At 39.6% G+C, this 23,906-nt stretch overlaps 1 protein-coding gene across 3 annotated transcripts in view; it reads right to left on the reverse strand.

The window, feature by feature from the left end:
* The window catches only part of Tex15 (testis expressed 15, meiosis and synapsis associated), a 61,236-nt gene that overhangs the window by 31,893 nt on the left and 5,437 nt on the right, over window positions 1-23,906 (reverse strand). For 2 of the 3 annotated variants that reach the window (XM_021170328.2, XM_085844028.1), the window contains exons 2-3: window positions 17,070-17,205; window positions 10,596-10,761 (exon numbers count right to left, since the gene is read on the reverse strand). In XM_021170328.2, coding sequence (XP_021025987.1) covers window positions 10,596-10,761; window positions 17,070-17,205 — 302 coding nt within the window. Of the gene's footprint in view, window positions 1-10,595; window positions 10,762-17,069; window positions 17,206-20,011; window positions 20,070-23,906 lie in introns of those variants that run through there. The other variant, XM_021170329.2, reaches the window with a different exon arrangement.

Below are 23,906 nucleotides of genomic sequence, written 5' to 3' on the forward strand. Positions count from 1 at the left end.
AGAGAAGGCAAGCATTCCACCAGCTGTATGTCTGAGGTTCTTTGGAAAGCTTGACAGGGAAATCAGTAGTTCTCAAATCCTTCAGGTCCAGCTGGCTCAAATAATACAATCTCTGCTTTAAGCCTTGGGAAATGTGCCAAGAAATCTCAGGTGTCTAAAACTACAATTACTTTCAAACTCTCTAATCTCCCCCCACCCACTGTTGCTGTGTATACATGTTTGAATGTGTGTAGGTATGCATGCACATATATGCACAGGCATACAGAGGCCCAAAGCTGATAATCAGGAGTAATCCTCTATCACTTGCACATCTTGTTCATTTGACAGGGTCTCTCAATCAAACCCAGAACTCAGTGACATGACTAGCCAGCCAGCTTACTTTGGGGATACCCATCTCCACACTCCCAGGCTACAATTATAGGTAGGCCACCACATCCATCTGACATTTCTGGGGGACTGAACTCCACAATCTTCACATTCATACTGAAACTGCTTTAACCATGGAGGAACCTTCATGCCCTTGCAGCATAACTTACTACCCAAGCCTGGCAGTGGTGGCGCATGCCTTTAATCCCCCAGCACTTGGGAGGCAGAGGCAGGCGGATTTCTGAGTTTAAGGCCAGACTGGGCTACACAGAGAAACCCTGTCTCAAAAAAACAAAACAAAAAACAAAAAAGCCCCCCAAAACCAACAAAACAAAAAACAACCAACCAACCAACAACAACAAAACCCGTAACTTAATACCCTATCTTAAGAACTTAATCAGTCTGGCTACTATATTTTTTTGTCTGAGGTGTGACAGCAAAATCATACATAGATCCTGGAAACAAAACTTTTTTTTTTTCTAAGTTTACCACAGGGAAGCATATTATGGCTTTTCTCTGGAGTATCTGAATTAGCAGCACTCCAATGTTATCCCTTGGGGAAGAACACTATGATACTGCACTTGCTGTGACATCTGAGACAACTACAAACCAACTATGGGTGGTTAATGTATAGCATGTGGATACATGGGTAAAAGAATTAATCCAATCCCAGGCAGGATGGAACAGTACAGCATGAGATTTCACAGTGATGTAGCAATATGCAAGTTAGAATTATAAATAATTTAATTTTGGAATTTTGTGTTAGGTAGGTTTGGACCATGGTGAGTGTGGAAGCAAAACCATAAACTCAGCTGTACATGAAATATAGTCAGAGAACCAGGACTCAACAGTTTAATTAAGAAAACAAATTTGCTAAATCCTATGAGATAAAGCAGTATTTTTGTTTTCTGATATTTCTGTAACAAACTGCCACAAAGTAGGTTAAACAGCATATGTTTATCTCAGGGGAGTTATGTAGCTATTTAGTCTAATACAGGTTTCATCAGGTAAAACCAAGTTATCTGGCCTGTTTATTTCTAAGATTCTATAGGAAGATCCACCCCCTTGCTTATTGATAGAATTCAGTAATATTAGAGGAATGACATCCTGTCTCCTTGCTAGTTATTGATCCAAAGTCTTTTCCAGCCTCTACCTACACATTCCTTGGCTTATAATCCATTTTCTTCATCTTCAGTGTCAGCAAAGGCAGGCTAAGTCTCTTTCACAACCTGTCTTTCCCCAACTCCTTTATTGCTATCTCTTCTCTCTGATCTATGTTATCTTACTCCATTTGAAAAGAACTCATGTAATTAAGTCATATGCATTTAGATAATGGGCTACCCCACATTTTAAGGTCTATAAACTCAGTTACACCAGCAAACACTTTTTTTTTTGCCATGCAGGGTAACTCACAGGTATTAGGGAAGTCTTTGAGACAGTATATGAGTTTCTTTAAAATGTTTTTATGGGCATGAGTGTTTTGCCTGAATGTATGTATGTATACAACCTATAACTGGTGTTCATGGAAGCGAGAAGAGTGTTGGGTTCTTTGGAACCGGCGTTACGGATAGTTGTGATGCTAGGAATCAAATCTGGATCCTCTAAGAGCAGTAGGATTGAGCCGTCTGTCCAGCTCCATAGTGCCTTACTATGGACAAATTCTGAATTTAACTTTTCGAAAGTATTAGGAAGTCCCTTTTCCCCATGCTACCCACCTTTCCCAGGTCAGATGCTTCTTATGGTCATTAGATGGGACCAGCAACAATGAAGCTTATATGCCCTATGCATCAGCTACCAGGTGACAACATACCTCATCAAACCAGAATTCTCAAGCCAGCCTCATACCTCAAACCTTCGCTGACCTGTCTTAACTATACTTGCATATCTGTGAAACAGTAAATCAAGGAGAGGCAGTCTATGTACAAGAAGGAGGTGTGCGTAATGCAGGATGAGCTAGAATTATAAATTACTCGTCTGTTTAGCCAGCTGCCCTTCCTCATAAGCAACTCTGAACACAAACTCTTTCTACTGATTCTGCAACACACTCCCGTTCTCTAATCAGCCCACACAGAGAACCACCCAAACTTCCATCAATTTCCTAGAGCTCACCCCACACCCGTGAAGTGTGGGATGCCTTCCTTTCCAACAGGTATGGGTACATATCCATAGTCTACACATCCATTCAAGAAGCACATTACTAAGAGTTCAATTACCTACAACAAAAATACAACTGTAGTTAAAAAAAAATTCAGAGAGCCAATTAAAAGTTAAGAATGGTACAGCAAGGGCCAGTGTCAGATGGGCCTCATTATATCCTCCTAACTAGGTCAAATTTCCTGCCCTCAGAATTCCTAAGGCTCGTAACCATAGCAAGAGAACTTCAGACAATGGTTGAGACTAAGAATTTTGGTTTCCTGGTAACAAGTCTCTGAGACTTTTTTATCACATAAATTTGAATATATAATGACCTTTACCTGGATTTTAATTTGGCACTGCATTACTTTTCTCTCCATGCACTAAAAATATCTCTCCATCTGTGTGGCGCGTGCACGAACACACACATATACTACAGATGTATGTACTGCCATGCTCTGATTTTAATAATAGCTTGCTGGGAGGAGCTTGGGTCTTTATACTTTTGTAGAAAGTGCACTACAAAATGAGCCATTTCTCCAACTCCATGTAAAAATCCTTTCTTCCCCCACCTTTGAGACAGGTTTCTCTGTGCAACAGCCCTGGCTGCCTCTACTGGGATCAAACGTGTGTGCGACCATGCCTAGCAGAATTCTTTACTGTATAAATCTGAGTTTATCAGGATGAAAATATGAAAAAGAAGATATTTAGGAACTATCATGGGTGATAGATTTGTGCTTTGTCCATGCCTTGGTTAAATACTGTTCTTTTACTCATACAATCTTTGGAGAAGATGACTCTCTACATTAACCTTATAAGCCAAACACCATGGAGACGATGAAACAATCAGAAAACATCTCTTTTACTGAATCTCAATTTTTATTATTTTTAAAAGTGATCTTTCTTTGATTTAAGCAGGAAAAAGTCATGACATTAAATACACTGATATTTTGTGTATTAACTACTGTTAATGAACTCCATGGACTCTGTCCCAAGTCAGGTTATCACCAACCTCCCATCTGAGAGCACAGGGGAGTGTATTTGTAATTCTTGCCTCCTCAACTACAGTTTATTTTGCAATAACTTACTTGGGAATATCTCCTTTCCAGTACTAAATTCAGTTTCAATTGAATTCAAGTAAAGACAATCTACTGTCTTAAGAGTAATTTTGCCTGATCTCAGCTATCAGGCAGTCTTTCATATCAGGCGAAATTTATTAGATAACTACAGATCATCATGATGACCTGGGTTTATCCCATCTTGCCCTGATGTCCTTAGCACTGGGTCATCCAACAGGAGCCTCATTATACCAGGTGTGCTTTGTACCAGGAAAAAGGCATTTCCTTGTTCATATTGGCTTCTATTCCTCAGATACTACTATGCCAATTCTTCTCACTGGCATTTGCCCAAACTGTTATAATTCTACTCTTAGAATCAATCATGAAGTTGATGAGACTAGCGCTGGGATGACTCAGACTACACAGCTATGGTGGAAAATGTAAAACTGGACATTTACAAAAGCTTTAATCACAGTATCAAGGTGTGTACAATGTATAAAATGATACACTTTCCTAAAGATTTAACATATTTATAAATACTTAAAAATAGAAAAGAGGTCAGCTGCTGCATATTTGAGCAAATTTAAGAAGAATTAAATTTAGCTTTTCTCTTATCCACAATTCCACCTCAAGTTTCTAAACTTTTTCAAACAAAATACTTCTAAGGCTCCTAGGTCAACTCCTGATTTGAGCACTTCTACCTTTATTATAATATGCTATTTCATATCTCACTGCACATCTTGTTTATTATAACTTAAACTTTAAAGGTTAATTTTATTCACACTTCTATGTGTGAAATGCTGTGCTTGGTACAATACCTAACGAGTGTCCAAACTCATAGGTTCTTAAGAGCATTCATGTTTTTGCTAATTTAACACCTTCAAAGCATAGCCACGAAGCAGGTAAGAATGTGGACTGGCCACTTGATCTTCGACAAGGGAGCTAAAAACATCCAGTGGAAGAAAGACAGCATTTTCAACAAATGGTGCTGGCAAAACTGGTTGTTAACATGTAGAAGAATGCGAATCGATCCATTCCTATCTCCTTGTACTAAGGTCAAGTCTAAGTGGATCAAGGAACTACACATAAAACCAGAGACACTGAAACTTATAGAGGAGAAAGTGGGGGAAAGCCTTGAAGATATGGGCACAGGGGAAAAATTCCTGAATAGAACAGTAATGGCTTGTGCTGTAAGATCGAGAATTGACAAGTGGGACTGTCTTAGTCAGGGTTTCTATTCCTGCACAAACATCATGACCAAGAAGCAAGTTGGGGAGGAAAGGGTTTATTCGGCTTACACTTCCATGCTGCTGTTCATCACCAAAGGAAGTCAGGACTGGAACTCAGACTGGTCAGGGAGCAGGAGCTGATGCAGAGGTCATGGAGAGATGTTCTTTATTGGCTTGCCTCCCCTGGCTTGCTCGGCCTACTCTCTTATAGAACCCAAGACTACCAGCCCAGGGATGGTCCCACCCACAAGGGGCTTTTCCCCCTTGATCACTAATTGAGAAAATGCCTTACAGTTGGATCTCATGGAGGCATTTCCTCAACTGAAGCTCCTTTCTCTGTGATAACTCCAGCTGTGTCAAGTTGACACAAAAATAGCCAGTACAATTGACCCCTTGTCAACTTGACACACAAACACATCACTAGTAAGCCTCAACCCTTACATTCTTATTCATCCCCAAGATCTAAATAACTTTAAAAGTCCCACAGTCTTTACATATTCTTAAAATTTCAATCTCTTTAAAATATCCATCTCTTTTAAAATCCAAAGTCTTTTTACAATTAAAAGTCTCTTAACTGTGGGCTCCACTAAAATAGTTTCTTCCTTCAAGAGGGAAAATATCAGGGCACAGTCACAATCAAAGCAAAAATCAATCTCCAACCGTCCAACGTCTGGGATCCAACTCACGATCTTCTGGGCTCCTCCAAGGGCTTGGGTCACTTCTCCAGCCATGCCCTTTGTAGCACACACGTCGTCCTCTGGGCTCCAGATGCCTGTACTCCACTGCTGCTGCTGCTCTTGGTGGTCATCTCGTGGTACTGGCATCTCCAAAACACTGCGTGACCCCTTCAGTCCTGGGCCTTCAATTACAACTGGGGCTGCACCTTCACCAATGGCCTTCCATGGCCTCTCACAGTGCCGAGCCTGAGCTGCTGTGTGACCCCTTCATGCCTTCAAAACCAGTACCACCTGGGTGACGCTTACACATTACCAAGTCCCACTGCAGAAGGAGTACAACCTTGCCTATCTCTGGAACACAGCCTCTTTGTGCTTTCAGAAAACACTTCCCAGAAGATGTCACCTCAACGATGCTGGTCTCTTCTTAATCACCGCTAATTTCTTAGCTCCAGCTAACCAGCATCAATAGTCCCAGTAATGCAAAGTTTTTGCTTTAGTAGTTCTGGTATCTTGTTAATCACAGCTGATTCTTCAGCCCCAGCTAACCAGAACTACAAAATCTTCACAATAAAAACAGCAATGCCCCTGAAGAGAGTCTTTAATTTTCCCTCTGAAATTTCACAAACCAGGCCTCCATCTTCTGCACTGTTCTCAGCATTATCTTCCAAGCTCCTACACAACATCTGACAGAGCTCTTAACAACGAATGGATCTTCAAGCCCAAAGTTCCAAAGTCCTTCCACAGTCCTCCCCAAAACATGGTCAGGTTGTCACAGGAATACCCCACTCCTGGTACCAATTTGTCTTAGTCAGGGTTTCTATTCCTGCACAAACATCATGACCAAGAAGCAAGTTGGGGAGGAAAGGGTTTATTCGGCTTACACTTCCATGCTGCTGTTCATCACCAAAGGAAGTCAGGACTGGAACTCAGACTGGTCAGGGAGCAGGAGCTGATGCAGAGGTCATGGAGAGATGTTCTTTATTGGCTTGCCTCCCCTGGCTTGCTCGGCCTACTCTCTTATAGAACCCAAGACTACCAGCCCAGGGATGGTCCCACCCACAAGGGGCTTTTCCCCCTTGATCACTAATTGAGAAAATGCCTTACAGTTGGATCTCATGGAGGCATTTCCTCAACTGAAGCTCCTTTCTCTGTGATAACTCCAGCTGTGTCAAGTTGACACAAAAATAGCCAGTACAGGGACCTAATGAAACTACAAAGCTTCTGCAAGGCTAAAGACACCATCATTAAGACAAAAAAACCACCAACAGATTGGGAAAGGATCTTCACCTATCCTAAATCAGATAAGGGACTAATATCCAATATATATAAAGAACTCAGGAAGGTGGACTCCAGAAAGTCAAATAACCCCATTAAAAAATGGGGCTCAGAACTGAACAAAGAATTCTCACCTGAGGAATACCGAATGGCAGAGAAGCACCTGAAAAATGTTCAACATCCTTAATCATCAGGGAAATGCAAATCAAAATAACCCTGAGATTCCACCTCACACCAGTCAGAATGGCTAAGATCAAAAATTCAGGTGACAGCAGATGCTGGCGAGGATGTGGAGAAAGAGGAACACTCCTCCATTGTTGGTGGGATTGCAAGCTTGTACAACCACTCTGGAAATCAGTCTGGCGGTTCCTCAGAAAATTGGACATAGTACTACCGGAGGATCCAGCAATACCTTTCCTGGGCATATATCCAGAAGATGTCCCAACCGGTAAAAAGGACACATGCTCCACTATGTTCATAGCAGCCCTATTTATAATAGCCAGAAGCTGGAAAGAACCCAGATGTCCCTCAACAGAGGAATGGATACAGAAATTATGGTACATTTACACAATGGAGTACTACTCAGCTATTAAAAAGAATGAATTTATGAAATTCCTAGCCAAATGGATGGACCTGGAGGGCATCATCTTGAGTGAAGTAACACAATCACAAAAGAACTCACACAATATGTATTCACTGATAAGTGGATATTAGCCCAAAACTTAGGATACCCAAGATATAAGATACAATTTGCTAAACACATGAAACTCAAGAAGAATGAAGACCAAAGTGTGGACACTGTGCCCCTTCTTAGAATTGGGAACAAAACACCCAGGGAAGAAGTTACAGAGACAAAGTTCGTAGCTGTGATGAAAGGATGGACCATTTAGAGACTGCCGTATCCAGGGATCCATCCCATAATCAGCTTCTAAACGCTGACACCATTGCATACACTAGCAAGATTTTGCTGAAAGGACCCAAATATAGCTGTCTCTTGTGAGACGATGCCGGGGCCTAGCAAACACAGGAGTGGATGTTCACAGTCAGCTATTGGATGTATCACAGGGCTCCCAATGGAGAAGCTAGAGAAAGTACCCAAGGAGCTAAAGGGATCTGCAACCCTATTGTTGGAACAACATGATGTACTAACCAGAACCCCGGAGCTCTTGTCTCTAGCTGCATATGTATCGAAAGATGGCCTAGTCGGCCATCAATGGAAAGAGAGGCCCATTGGACTTGCAAACTTTATATGCCCCAATATAGGGGAATGCCAGGGCCAAAAGAATGGGAATGGGTGGGTAGGGAAGTGGGGGGCGCTATGGGGGACTTTTGGGATAGCATTGGAAATGTAATTGAGGAAAATATGTAATAAAAATATTAAAAATTAAAAAAAAAGAATGTGATATAAATGCATCCATCATTAGTCTTATTAAAGCTGAAAATGTGTTAAAAAAAAAAAAAAGAATGTGGACTGGCACCTTGTTGGAGCCACTTGTTTTACTTAAGACTAAAGATAATAAACTATTCTCTAAGAGGAGAGGTTGAAAGGAAAGGCAGGAATGAGTCACTTATTTCCTTTCATCTCCCACTCAGTCACTCTCTTCTGCTAAGCACTCTTTTCATTTTTCCTTTCCACCCATGGCTTCAAGCTTTAGATTGTTGCCCAGCACCACGGAATTTTAAAAATGAGTTTAGGCACTGACTATGTGGCCACACTCAATCTTACACTATGGACATACAGAAAAGATAAAAAATCCCCACCATAGTACAGGACACACACTCCCTCTCCCCCTCCCCCCAACACACAGTGCTAAGTTCTGTGAAGTTCTTTAGGAAAAGGTTTTTGTTTAACTGGACAAGTACCTAAGAAAATTACACAATTGTCTGCCATTAGAAATGCTTTAAAATGTCGTGCACCACTAAGTAGCTGCTCAATTTTTTTGGGTAGGGGGGAGAGGGCTAAACAAGAAACAAAACTGGCTGTAAGAAAAAAAAATTGTCTCAAACCACCGCTTGAAAGAAGAGTCGGTGATAAAGTTAGTCTTTGTTCAAACTACTCTTCAAGGAGTTCCAGACCTCCCTGCTGGGTTTGCCACTTTCCTGAGTTCCAACTCACAGAAGCTTAGCTTCGCCTTCGCCTCACAGCCATTCTGGGCAAACTGGCCAAAGTCAACACTCTCAAAGTCTCACTTTTTCTCAAGAGCACCCAGCTCCGCCCCACGCAGCTGCTTCCTGACCTGTTGCTGAAGGTGCCTACTTTAATAAGACTCCTAACTCAAATGCAATGTTTTTCTCTCTCCCCCCAGCAATGGCTGAGGTTTACAGCTTGCCTTCAAACTTTCAGTATTTCCTCTCTAGCTACTGCAATGGTCCACGAGCTTAAAAAACAAAAACAAAAACAAAAACAAAAAAAAAAAAACACTTGGGAGGCAGAGGCTGGAGTTCAAGGTCCCCTCCTATTAACAGCAAGATGGAGGCCAGGCTGAGCTTGTGAAATCCTTCCTCAAAACACCAAGAGTTGGGTCAAGACAAAAGTGTTGCTTTTTTATTTCTTTGCAACTTCACTTTTGTAAGCATAAGGAACCACAAAACTGATGCTTTATAAATGGCTCACAGCGGGAGAGCTGAACCTGCCACCTGACAGCACTGGGTGCCCTAGCTGGAGCAGTGCTGGAGAGCTCACCCTAGTGGGGAGGATCTAGGACAGCCAGCAGCCTGACCAGCTCAGCTACCAACCAAGCCCAGACCCAGGGCTTGGAGTAGCCCCTCCCCCAAATCTACATAATTAGTGAATGGTTGGGATGCATGAAAAGGGCTGGTGGTCCTCCTGACCTGAAGCTGCAGGATATTCATGATGCAGGGTAACATGAGAACCAAGTAATTGCTCTCAGTGAGGAGCCAATATTGATGGTGTCACATATGCCACAAGCCTCAAACCAGACCAATGACTCATTATATCATTGCAATGAGCTTTCATCAGTGAAGATTTGTGGATGGGGGTGGGAAGGTGTTGGGGACGGGAAGGTGTTGGGGTCATTATTGTGGGACACACCAAATCATTACAGTTTCCACAACAAGATGTTTTCTCTATGTACACAGATGTGAAACGAAGAATCAACACTGGACCATCCGACGATGACTTAAAAGTATTATAAGAGATTATGGGAGGGAAATAAATCTGTATTTTTAAGTCAATATTTGTGTGTCTCTATGAACGTATACACATATATTCATGTACACATGCTGTGCACATCTGTAGATGTCTGTGGTTGATATCAGACCATCAGACAGCTTTCTCGACTGCTCTCCACCTCACTTTTTATTTTTTAGAGCAGTGGTTCTCAACCTTTCTAGGCTGAGACCCTTTAGTACAACTCCTCATGTTGTAGTGACCCCAACCATAAGAATATTTTTGCTGTTACTTCATAGCTGTAATTTTGCTGCTGTTATAAATCATAAATATCTGTATTTTCTGATGATCTTGGGTGACCCCTGTGAAAGGATTGTCTGTCCCTAAAAGGGTTGTGACCCACAGTTGAGAACTGCTGTTTTAGAGTTAGTTCCACTCAATGAACCTGAAGTTCATCCATTTGGCTAGGCTGGTTGTCAATGGGCCCCAGGGATCCACCTTATCCCTTACTGCCACCTCCTCTGCTGTGCCTGACTCTTACCCGGGTGCTGGAAATCTAGTTCAGATCTCATGCTTGCACTACAGGCACTTCACCTGCACTTTACCCATCTCCCTAGCCCTGCCTTAAATAATCCACACTTACCTTCTTAGCAGTTTCAAGTGACAGAAGGAAGTTAATTCACATGACTCCACACAACCTCAAGCATCTTCAGTCACACCAACTTACCTCTTAGCAGCAAACTGTTTTTCCAGATATTCATTTCGAACCAGTTTTGTCTCCCCAAACTGCCATGTGAACTGCAGGTCACAGCTTATATCCAGCCTGCACTGCTTCAGAGTGCCATGTATGAAACCATACTCTCTAGTGTTGGTGTAGCAAGACGACAAGTAAACTGAGGGGAAGGAAAGAAGAGGGCAACAGTTATGTGTGTTTAAAATGGCATTGCACAACTGTACAGTGACAACAGACAGCATAGCTGATGGCTTGGAAATCTCATTAACAAACAAAGGCAAGAGTTGGCAGTTACATTGTATCGCAGTAAAGTGGACCTCTCAACTTGATGTAAGGGAAAACACGATTCCCACCTCTCTCCACATACCTGTTAGTTATTGATGGTTAACACATACAGGCATAAGATAGCCCTAGAACTTAAGTGATTACTTTTTAACTTAAATACTTAAATCAGTGACTCCACAGTGTGACTAATGAGTAATTACACTAACCTGGTGGCTTGTGTTAACCCTTCTTGGTATTTCCCATCCAAAGGTAAAGTGCATGTTGAGAATATGGTTCAACCACTAAACTGTTTCAAATCGGCAATAGCACTGGGTGTCCCCATCACGGTAATGTGGTTCTGCTGCTCAGCACCTTCCTTCCTCAGCATCTGACATGAACCGTAGTCTAAATTTTGGCTATTTTAATAGCTGTGTAGTGGTATGTAAGCGTTTTTAAACTTTCAGATCTCCAATGACGAAAAGATGTAATCCACCATTTTATACAGTTTTCTAGCTCTTTGGTGTCTGACTCAGTCTTTAGTCTATTTTCTCACTGCTGCATTCAAGGGTTCTTTGCATACTTGAGTTAACAGTCCTTTATGTTTTACAAATAGGTTCTCAAAGTCTGCAGCTTTGCTTCTATTTTTTTTTTTTGTATAAAATTCTAACTTCATGATCATGGTTATATTCTTCCTTACTAGCTAACAGGATGGACATGTTCACCTGCCATCCTCCTTCTGAGTCACTACTGTAGTATAGAACAGTTGAAGTACTTAAGTTTCTGCAGACTGTCAATAAGGGTCTGACTTCCAAAAGCTGAAATCCACAGCACATTCTGTAGTACCATATATCAAGCTTTTCTAAAAGGTCATTATTACTCAGATAACAATATTTTCATTTTTTAAAATGCCTCTACTCCAGTGAACTTCCTGAGCTTTGTAAGGTTTTGCTATCAGTAGTGGAGGTTTTGTGATCCTAAAGGAAATGGTGGCCAATTTTATGTGCCCATCAGTTGTCTGATGACTTGATTAGAATCCTTGGCAAATGTCTGGTGGCAACTGCAAGTAATTATGAATGATAAGGGAGCAATATAGCAGATTGCTCTTTTCAGATCAACTCTGTACAAAAAGAAAAGAATGGTACTAGAAAAGCAATTATTCACAACCGAACGCCATGGAGTGTGTGTCCTTCCGGTTCTGGGATGAGCTCCTCAGGGTGCTTCTGAATGTGTTCCAAAGCGTGTTCCATCTCATTATTTCAAAAACAGTAAAACACTGTCATACTTGTCAACAGATACAATCCCACTCTCATCTGTTCTGCATGCCGACAGAAGTTCATCATTATGCTCTATGCAAAAGCCCCCCCCCCCAAATTTCACATCTATTAGCAAAGTGACATGAAATAATCAGGTACCTTTCCATTTGGGAACCAGACCAGGGGTTGCATCCATTGTACCATGAGGCCAGCACCAGGACTACCTTCAAAGCTGAGCTCCGTTCCACTGGCAATGCATTTCAGAGCACACATTTTCAATTTTAGTAAGTCCAGCTAAGTCAAGACTTTCTTAGTTTGTGCCTTTGGCACTATAACTGAGTTACTATTAAATCTAAGGCCATCTAGACTTTCTCTTATGTTAGCTATCTGAGGTTGTTTTTGTTTTGAGACAGGGTCACACTGTCAGCTTGGCTGTCCTGAAACTATGTAAAGCAGGTTGGCTTCAACTTCAGAGATCTACCTGCCTGTGTCTCTTGAGTGCTGGGATTAAAGCGCCCGGCAGCTTTATGTTGTGTTACTCATGTTCAGTTGTCCCTAAAACTGCTTCTGTGCATCAAGTGTTGGTTCTTTTGGATTTCTTACATCAGCAATCATGTCATCTATGAACAAGGATAGTTTTACTTCTTTCTGTCCAATTCTTTGACTTTCTGTATTAAGATGAAAAAGGATAAAATAGACGTTTGTGACCTGACCACAGGGTTTTAAACTCATTAGTTGTAGGCTTTTTACAAACATATGTTGACTATTCGTTATTTAAGTGGTTGAGAACAGGTATTTCACGTCTCCGACTTTCCTAAACCATTAAGACATCATGATGGCAATGTAAAGTTGTGGAAGTTACAACAGGCTAGTTCTCAAGTCACTTCAGAACTCAGAACTTCAGGTGAAAAATACCAAACCTGTATCATGAAACTGGGCATCCTCAAGTACCAAACTGGCTTTACAAATGCTAGTTTGTGCCTATTGCTATAATTGTGTTTTTCTTTTATATACTCAGAGTATAAACCATCTTCTAATGTTTAACTACTCATACATCTCTAGGGGACTCATTCCAACTGATAATAAGGCAAAAGTCAATGAATTTTAAAAAATGACGTTTGTTTGTTCATCTGTGGGAGGTCTCACTTTCTACCATGTGGGTTGGGTTCTGGGAATGAATTCAAGTTATCAGACTTGGTGGCAAGTGCTTTTGTTCACAGTGCTATCTCACTTGCCCTGACATTTATCACATACTGTTGAATTTATCTTACCAACATTCTCTGAGGGTTTTGCATGTACCTGAATGATGGCTTACACAAAAACAAAGCCCAGATCATTGATGTTTTGGTATTAGGGTGATGATGGACTCAAAGACGTAGGATGCATGACCTTAATTCTATCTTCCTTTTTTACTGTTATTAACTGAAGTAGAATTACATCACCTTCCCCCTTCCCACTCCTCTTCCCAGCCCCTCCTATGCTCTGTGTTCTCAATGATAGCATCTTTTCATTATTTTTATATAGTGTGTACAAATATATAGAAATACAGCTTGCTGAGTCCCTTTTTGTTTTGTGTACATGGTTTCAGGTTTCAACTGACAAGCAGGAAGGAGGTTCATCCCTAATTCCCCCTCCCAGCTAACATTAGTTGCTTATAGTTCTTTGCCTAAGAGTGGGACCCGTCAAAAATTTCCTCTTTGTATGTTAACATGGCTGATGTTAAAGGCATGCACCTGGCTTGAGTCTGTCTTCTTAAAAGAGATTACTGAGAATTAGTATAATTTATTCCCTAAATATATATGAATATTCACCAGTGAACCTATTTTAGGCCATGTGCTGTCAGTGTAGATGAGTAACTGTTACTTTGATTTCCTTAATAGAGACGTATTCAGATGGTCTATTTTCTCCTCTGACTTCCTGTGTATATGACGTTCCTACCTGACTATAGGCCTGTATGTGGAGGTCAGAAGACAACTGAGTAGTTGCTTCTCTTTCACTGTGGAGTCTGAGGCCTGAACTAAAGCTGTCAAGTTTGTGCAGCAAGTACTTTTGACCTGCAGGTAAAAGGCCATCACACTGGCCTTGTCCATTTCTTTGTGTGAGTCTTGCTTACTGTATATGTAAGACCTTGCACATTTCATTTAGTATATACATCTGTGGGTAGAGTTAGTAATTTATGATAATCTATAGTGACGATCTTTTTTTTTTTTTTTTGAGATAGGGTTTCTCTGTGTAGCCCTGGCTGTCTTGGAACTCACTCTGTAGAACAGGCTGGCCTCGAACTCAGAAATCTGCCTGCCTCTGCCTCCCAAGTGCTGGGATTAAAGGCGTGCACCACCACTGCCTGGCCTCTTCTAATTTATAATACTGACAATCTGCATTCTCTCCTCCCCTCTGTCCATCTTAGTTATCCTGGGTAGAGGCCTATTAGCATTATCTTTTCAAAGAACCTGATTTTGTTTTGTTTTTGAATGCCTACTAATTCTCCTTTTCAAGTTAATTCTTCTGGCTGATGATCTATACCCACCCTGTTTCCTAAGGTGCAATCTAAGCTGATGATCTTGCATGTTTCTCTTCTACTATATGCACTGAACGATGTGCATTTTCATAAGCACTGTTTTTCTTGTGTCCCCCAAATCTTGTGTTTTCACTTTGACTTTGTTCAAGTTTCCTTAAAGATTCCCTTGTTATGTAGTCTTCGACCTATGTTGCTTAATAAGTGTAGCTAATTTTTAAATATCTTGGGATTTCCCAGGCAACTTTTTGCTATTTCTTTTTGTTTGCTTTGTTTTTTTCCTTTTTAAAAAAGATTTATTTATTTTATGTCAGTACACCGTCACTATCTTCAGACACCAAAAATGGGCATCGGATCCTATTACAGGTGGTTGTGAGCCACCATGTGGGAATTGAACTCAGGACCTCTGGAAGAGCAGTCAGTGCTCTTAACCCCTGAGCCCTCAACTTTTTTGCTATTTCAACTTTTAAATTTATTCTGATCTAAGAGGAGGCTTTGTATGAGGTATTTCTGATGAAGGAGTGTTGAATTTTGAAATACAATAGTGGATTTATATATTTTTCTTACACTTTTATAAAAATTTGCTTGAGTTTTTGTTTTAATTACTATGTAAAGAGGAAGGTTTTGAACCTGTGGAGAACTTCATGACTTAGGATCCCAAGTGTATCAACAAGTCTGCTTCTCATTTGGCTCTTCATTCTACTTCATTACTTTGAAGTAATTTTCTAATTTTTAGTTTGTTTCAAGATTATAATTGCTTACTGAAGCATGTTTATGATGGTTTCTTTAAAAAAGTTGTCTTCTAGGAGAGAGAAAATAAATTGTCTTCAACAGAGTGGACCTGGGTGTCTCAACCATGCCACAGGGCAGGCCTCATGTCCAACACGAAATGGACTCCGTGTTTTTTTTGAGCTTTTTTGTTATGGTTACTGCTTTCTGTCTTTTTGGTTTCTTTGGTCTATATTCTCTTTTCTTTTGAGAACAAAAAATAACAAACATGAAGTTTAGTGGATAGGGAGGTGAAGGGGATCTGAGAGGACTTGAGGAAGGGAAGAATATGCTCAAAATAGATCATGTGAAAAAAATTAAAAAATAATTGGAGTGTTTTCACATAATCCCAACATGTGTGTCACTATGGTACTGCAGTACTGATTGTTTACAGAGCAGTTTTACTTAGTCACGTTGAGGTTTTCCTGAACAGTGGTAAAATAAAAAGACTGTCTTATGTCTTGGGCATTCTGAGACTCCAGATGATATCTAGCCTTGATTTTTAGCACATCTACTGAAACCATGCAGCTTGGGGAAACTGTTGATAATCAAAGTGAACAGTTAGCCCCACAAGGCAGACCTGCAGCACTCATGGTTCTCTTTAGGGCTTACACCAGGACTCTGGGGTGTGGGGTGTGTCCCATTGCTACTGCAAGCAGGAAAAGCACATGCAACATACCTACTCAGCCTCCAGTGCTTTGTGTAGGCACTGCTGCCTGAATGTGGTTGAAGGCTAAGCTTTCAGCTTTCAGCACTGCTCCCCTCCTGAGAAGGGGCAACTCAGTGCCACAAGAGCAAGGGTTTGGGGCTGGTGAGATGGCTCAGTGGGTAAGAGCACCCGACTGCTCTTCCGAAGGTCCAGAGTTCAAATCCCAGCAACCACATGGTGGCTCACAACCATCCGTAACGAGATCTGGCGCCCTCTTCTGGAGTGTCTGAAGTCAGCTACAGTGTACTTACATATAATAAATAAATAAATCTTAAAAAAAAAAAAAAAAAGAGCAAGGGTTTGGGTGGGGTGGGGTATGGAATTTCCTGATGCTGTAGAGCAAAGGATGGCAAAGATGAATGGTCCAGGCTCTGTGCTTGGTCACTACTGGTACAAAGTAAGAAAATGATAACCTGGTTGTAATTTAGGCTTCCTACTTGGCTTCTTCTGACACCACATTTGGTGGCAAGGGCACCTTCTCTACTGACAAAGGTGTAGTGGTCACGCCATCATCCAAATTCCTGGTGTTTTATCTAATACCTAATAGCTCCCACTTCTTAAGCTACTCCACTTTAGTGCCATGGCAATGAAAATAAGATTTTTCTTTTTTAAATTTCTTGCAGGAGAAGCCTATGCCAATTGGTATTTCTGGGTGGTAGGCACCGTCTAGTTGGAGCAAACACCGAGTCCAGAAGACACACTGTCAACTATTCTCTAGCCTCATGTTCCTCTTTTTTCTTCCTACTTTTGGAACTTCTCTTCCATCTGTTTTACATGTAAAATCCAAGGGTTTTAGTGTAATGACTGGGAAGACTAGAAACTGTGTCTACTCCATTTTGTGAGGCACACACGTATTTGAGAAGCCAAAGATTTAACTTAACCTAGTTTAATACTTGGTCAGAATAAACGAACCAGAGAAACAGAATTTTTATAGAAAGTCTCTTCTATAGAAATGTCACCTGGTTCAGTCGTCCTCCTGATCTTTGGAATGGTGAATTTCTTCCCAGCACTGGCTTCTGCGTCCATAGTCCACAGAGATTCACTGTCTGGGCTCTTGTACTTATCATTATCGTTTATTTCCATGTTGTTGGAGGTCTAAAATCAACCCAAATTAAGTTATGATCATTAAATACGCGTTTTACTTATGTACTGCCATATAATATGGTAGCAACCTGAAAGTCTTCAAAGAAAACAGAGCAAAAAATACAATCTGAGCCATACATACTGCCAACAGGTTTCAGGTACAATTTGCCAGCTTACCGCAAGTAGAAAAATGAATAAATTCAAAACATGTTCTGTATATAACTTTTTGAAGTTTCCAACAGATTACTCCCTTGTAATTTACTACATTACAAATGAGCAACCAAGCCTCTCTCTTCCTGAAAAGTTTAAACATTTCTACCAATACTTTTTATAAACATAACAAAATTCTTGCTAAATATTCTATTCTGTAAAAGTTCATCTTTCTTACCACACTTATATTTTCTTTAAATCACAATTCTTGGCTTTAGGAGAAACTTGGGAGTCATACATTACTTATTGATGACTATCCCTATACTTAGGTGATAGGCATTGTTCAATTGCTTGTTGTTCCACAAGACAGATGACAATGTTTAACTCAGGCTAGTATCAGTGAAGACACTCCTCCTTTCATCTGTCCTTCTCCTCCAACCAGACTCCTCAAACAGATTTTTTAAAAAAGCTTTCTTTTTAAAATTTTTTTATTTTATTATTTTCTGTGTACTGTATTGTATGTATGTATGTATGCATGCATGCATGCATGTATGTGTATTACATGTATGCAGGGCCCACTGAGGTCAGAAGAAGGCATAGGATGCCCTAGAACTGGACATCTAGCTTGGGACCTTGGAGGAGCAGCAAGTGTTCGTAACTGCTGAGCCCTCTCCCCAGCCCCTCAAACACTGATTCTTTCTCTCTCAAACTGGTTATTAAAGGAAGTTATGGGGCTTCCATACAAAGACATTCCATAAACCACCATTTCCTATGGTTATGAGCTGCTCGATGCCAACTGCTTAGCTCAGACACTAAGTCACAATGCCAATTATGATTTATTAAATTCTGCAGCCAAGTCACAAAAGGTAAGAATGTGTATAGAGGTTTACAGAGTACCCCCTCCCCCCAGTCCCTACCCTTTCTGTGCCCTCTGTAAGAGACCTTGTGATGTTCCAACCATAGGTAAGAGTAGGAATGAGCAAGACAATGAACCCTTCATCTGTTCACAGTGGCAAACACTAGTGAGCCTTGTACTCTCCATACAAGGTACAAGAAAGGCAAGCAGATGTCTGTGAGTTCAAGGCCAGCCTCGGCTTCACAGTGATTTCAAGATCAGTCAGGACTACATACTTAGTGAGACTCTGTCTCACAGAAAGAAGAGAGTATCATCTTTACAATATCCAGCAGCAGTAGTAAAAGCCATGTCCACTTGTTAGCTTAGTAATGAGAAAGAAAATAATTCAGAGAAATGTATAAAAACCTCTCATTTATTCATGGTTTATTATCAACAGCAAACAAGGTATGGAGCAGCTAATATACCTGAAGAAAGACCCAAGTGTGCCATCCTGTTATTCCAGTTAAATTATGCACTCAGAGAAACTGAGTGATTCCAGTTGTATGCTTTCTCTAGTAGAATTTACTACTAAATTTAAGAATGTTTCTTAAATTAACTCACTTTGTTTCTTGGTGTGTAGGACAATATAGTATCACAAAAAGCTACTTTTAAAGTTGATGAAGTTATTTGAGAAACAGGTGTTCAATATTCTCCACTAGCTAAGTTACTATTGTTTCTTTTCAATTAACAACTTTCTTTTAGACCAGTCCAAATAGACCAGTCACATTCATAAGAAGTCTTTTATACTTATTTTTAAAATTTTTTTTTGAGTTTTTCAAGACAGGGTTTCTCTGTTTAGCCCTGGCTGTCCTGGAACTCACTTTGTAGACCAGGTTGGCCTCGAACTCAGAAATCCACCAGCCTCTGCCTCCCGAGTGCTGGGATTAAAGGTGTGCACTACTACGCCCGTCCGGCAAGTCTTTTATACTTATGTATCATGGACTCAGAACCTTTACATTACATTTATCCTTTTAATTTTTGTACTCATGTAAAAATGTATAGCATATATTATAGAATATATTCAGTAGTCCTATAACTATATATATATATATATATATGTATATGTATATTTATACACACATTGTTTACTTTTATATGCTTAAAGTGAAATCAGAACGTTTTCCTTATATGCTTAATCTAAAAAAAATCAAAGGTAAAAAAAGGTTTATTTTTATATGGTTAAAATAAAAGAGTTGAATCTCAAGGGTTGTGGTGATGTGTCCTCTGGAGCACTAGGACCCTCCTAGGTGAAGAGTAGAGTAGGAAAAGGAATAAATCCTAAAGTCATCAGTAACAAGCAATGAACAATAGATGTAAGACAACTAAAGAACATATGAACCAAAACCTAAGTTGCTCATAATTAAAATGTCTATTCTATAGGTTTTAAAGATGCATATTAACAAGCTTGAGCCATTATACTTAAGGATTAGATAAAACAAATTCTTGGGAAAATATAACTTATAAAAATAAGTAAAAATAGATTTTGAAAGGTATTATTAGGAAATCATAATATAAATTTATCTCTAAAAAAGCAAGGGTCATTTAACAATAGGAAAAATACTAATTTTTACTAGAGTGGCAATTTCAACAGATACAGAAAGAACAAGTGAAACTTAAAATTCATTTATATTTTATAAAACTTAACAGATAAGAATAGAAACATCTATAACCTGACTATATATATATATATATATATATATATATATATTCTACTAAAGGAAGTTGGAAATGTAAAAACCATTCTCCTTAACATCAAGAATAAAATAAGGATACCTGCTTTTACCACTTCTCAACAGTGTACTGGAGTTGCTTATAGTGCAGAAGAAATAAAATATAAGAAGAACTTTTAAAAAGTAATTGGGAAAAGTGATACTGGGTGCCAGGGTTTAGCAATTTTCAGGGACTGACAGAGACTGACTCAGTTCCTGAAAGAAAGCTGGGACCCAAATGCCAAGCAAGTTATATAGAATGTTGGTTGGAAAGGCAAATGTAATAATGGATTAGAATTCTGGTTCTACTGCACAAAAAATTTTGCACTGAGCAAAGTGCCAGGCTTCTCTCTGTAGCGGATCTATGTTATAGGGATACAGGACGTGGCACAATACTAACTGTAAATGTAGATCCGATTCCTTTTTATGGACCACCTCAAGTCTATTGAGAAGTACAATATTGTAAGAACAAACAGAAGTCAAATATTGGCACACCTCTAGTTCTTCAATTAGCCAGCGAGCACGACATTGGCAAGTCTTTCTTTATAGCACATTATCTTGTATGTATAATGAATGTTTACATATTTTTCATAGACAAGTTGATGGCAAAAGAAATGAACTCTTAAAAGTTGAATAGTTGGTCTAGAGATGTAAACATCTCAAGGTCTACTTTTTCCACTAATTTACTTTTTAACCTGAGCATGCACGCTTGGGTGTGGTGGGATGTGTATGTTCCAAAGTGTAGAGGTCAGAGGACAACCTGGGGGAACTAGTGCTAAGCCACTGTTAGGCTCCCTCACAGTTAATTTTATTTTTATAGGATTATCCTTACAAATCAGGAATATAAGTTCTTAAGACTATTAGTTATAGTTGAGAAATTGCTCAAAACAAACATAGACTACCATTCCTAATCAACTGCCACAAAATATTTCAGCTGATCACCAATGAGTATCACTGGGAGAACAGTTTCAATTGAACAACTCCAAGAGTCCTGGGTTTCCTTTAGTAAGACTTGCCAGCTATCGGAACAATAGAGTTGGAGCTGGAAAGAAGGCTCTGTGGTTAAGAGTGTTTATTGCTGTTGCAAGATTCAGTTCCCAGCACTCACACAGCAGCTCACGACTGTTTGTAACTCTGGTTCCGTGGGACCTGATGACCTTCTTTGGCACTATATGTACATGGTGCACTTAACAAGCATTCAAAACATAACCTGTCAATAATTTTTAAAAAATAGTTTGGTGTAACAGAACCTCATGGTCCACTACAACCAAAGTATTTAGCATTCAGCTCTATGTAGAAGGACATGGCTTCCCCAGTACAGATTAAAACAATTTCAATTCCAAAGGGCTAGAGCTAAATTAAAACTACATTTCCTGTTTTCCGTTATGAAAACGGAATATTTTTCTCCACCCTACTGTCTCCATCATTCCAGACTCCTCTACTCATCTTGATTCTCCATATTCCTATCAACAGTTTTTAGGTAAACTTGACTGTGTAAGAAACAAAGTTGACCTGGGTTGTGTTTGCCTTAGCCTAGCTCACTTTTCTCTACCCCCAGTTTACTCTGATACTGTTACTCCACTTGAAGGGCATTTGCAAGAACCTCAATGACTTCCACATCAGTGTCTTACACTCATAAGTAACTTCTGACTCAACGGATCTGGCTCCCTAGATTTGAGAATTCGACCAATATGTTTTTGAAATAATATAGTCATTCCCCAGAAGTATATGACTTACTAATTCTGATTTTGTAGCTTTATATACTTTTTAGACATTAATTTCTTAGCTTCATAGTAATAACTCATCTTTCTCAAATTGGTCTTCACAATTGCTTTAATTTTTACTGAATTCAGAAGATACTTTTAATTACTTAAAAATATTTCATCAAAGTATAACCTCTGAAAACTTGATTAGGAAAAAAAAAAACTCCCCAAACATCTTGAGGCTGAGGTATGAAGCTAATGGTAAAGAAACAGCTAAGTGTGTATAATAATGCCTCAGGCTTGGTCCCCAGCATACAAGTCTTAGTATAACACACAAAACCCTGAGGTTTAAATTTGGCTTTCATTATCTGTGAGATTGGTTTACTCTTATTTTCCTGTGAATCAGCCTAGTTTTCTTCCACTACTAACTTTTTTTTTTTGTTTTGTTTTTTTTTGTTTTTCGAGACAGGGTTTCTCTGTATAGCCCTGGCTGTCCTGGAGCTCACTTTGTAGACCAGGCTGGCCTCGAACTCAGAAATCCGCCTGCCTCTGCCTCCCGAGTGCTGGGATTAAAGGCATGCGCCACCATGCCCGGCTCACTACTAACTTTTTAAACACAGAAATTTGTCTTTTAATGACTTGTAAAGCCTCTATACAGAAATTGTCATGATACAACATATCTCTTCTTTTATGTGGAATTTCACTGACTCTATGATCAGTTTAGGGAGAAAAGATACTGTTATGTCGTCTCCCTGTCTGTGAAGGTCGTATATTCTCCCCTTTATTCATGTCAGTATCTTTCAGTAAAGCTTTATTTTTTAATGTATTCATTCTATCTTATGAGCTTTATATTACTATAAGTAGCATATTTAAAAGCTACATCTTGGAGATGGCAAGATGATTCAGTAGGTAAACTATCCCCAGGATGGTGGATCCACATAATGGAAGAAGAGAATCAATGTCTGAAACTTGTCCTTTTGACTTCTATACACACACACATACCCCCCCCCAAAATAATAGCAATCAACAAACACAGCTCTTTGGTATCTCTCTACATCAATGGTCTCGATTCCCCAATAAAAAGACAGAGACTAACAGAATGGATGTGAAAACAGGATACATTTGGCTGCTGCATCTAAGAAACACACCTTGACCTCAAAGATAGAGATCTTCTCAGGGTAAAAGGACTGAAAGAGATACTCCAAGCAAATGGATCTAAGCAAGATGGTGCACCCATTATAATATTTGAAAAAATAGACTTAAGACCAAAAGTAATCAGGAGAGATAGGGAAGGACACTACATATTCAAAGAAAAATCCACTAAGAGGACACCTCAATTCTTGACATGTAGGCACCAAACATAAGGGCACCCATATTTAAAAAAAGAAACACTATGACAGCTTAAATCACATATTAACCCTCACACACTGATAGCGAAAGATTTCAATAACCACCTCTTGCCAACCAACAAGTAATAAAGACAAAAACTACACAGAGAAATGCTAGTGTTAAATGACACATCATAAATGGACCTAACAGACTTTTATATAACACTTCACTCACATAAGAATATATCTACTTCTCAGCACCATATAGAACTTTTTCCAAAACTGACCACATCCTCAGACACAAAGCAAGTCTCAATAGATACAAGAAAACTGAATTAACTTCCTGCATTCTATCAAACACCACAGATTAAAGATGGATTTTAACAATAGAAAGCTTGCAAACTAATGGAAAGTGACTGAATGAAAAATGTGTCAACAGAAATTAAAAAGAAGGGCTGGTGAGATGGCTCAGTGGGTAAGAGCACCCGACTGCTCTTCCGAAGGTCCAGAGTTCAAATCCCAGCAACCACATGGTGGCTCACAACCATCCGTAACGAGATCTGGTGCCCTCTTCTGGAGTGTCTGAAGACAGCTACAGTGTACTTACATATAATAAATAAATCTTTAAAAAAAAAAAAGAAATTAAAAAGAAAATTAAAGACTTCCTAGAATTGAATGTAAATGAATACAACAAACTCAAACTTATGGGACGTAATGCAGGAGGTTCTTAGAGGTTCATAGTACTGAGTGTCTACATTAAAAAAAAAAGGAGATGTCACATACTAGAAACTTAACAGCACACCTAAAAGATCTAGAATGAAAAGAAGAAATCACATCTACAAGATGTAGAGGGTAAGAAATAATCAAACCCAGGGCTAAAACCAATACAATAAAAACAAACAAAAACAATACAAAGAAGCAGTGAAAC

This window comes from Mus caroli, unplaced genomic scaffold (genome assembly GCF_978045245.1).
Source record: "Mus caroli unplaced genomic scaffold, Mus_caroli_1 scaffold_10, whole genome shotgun sequence".
In the NCBI taxonomy this organism is placed as follows: Eukaryota; Metazoa; Chordata; class Mammalia; order Rodentia; family Muridae; genus Mus; species Mus caroli.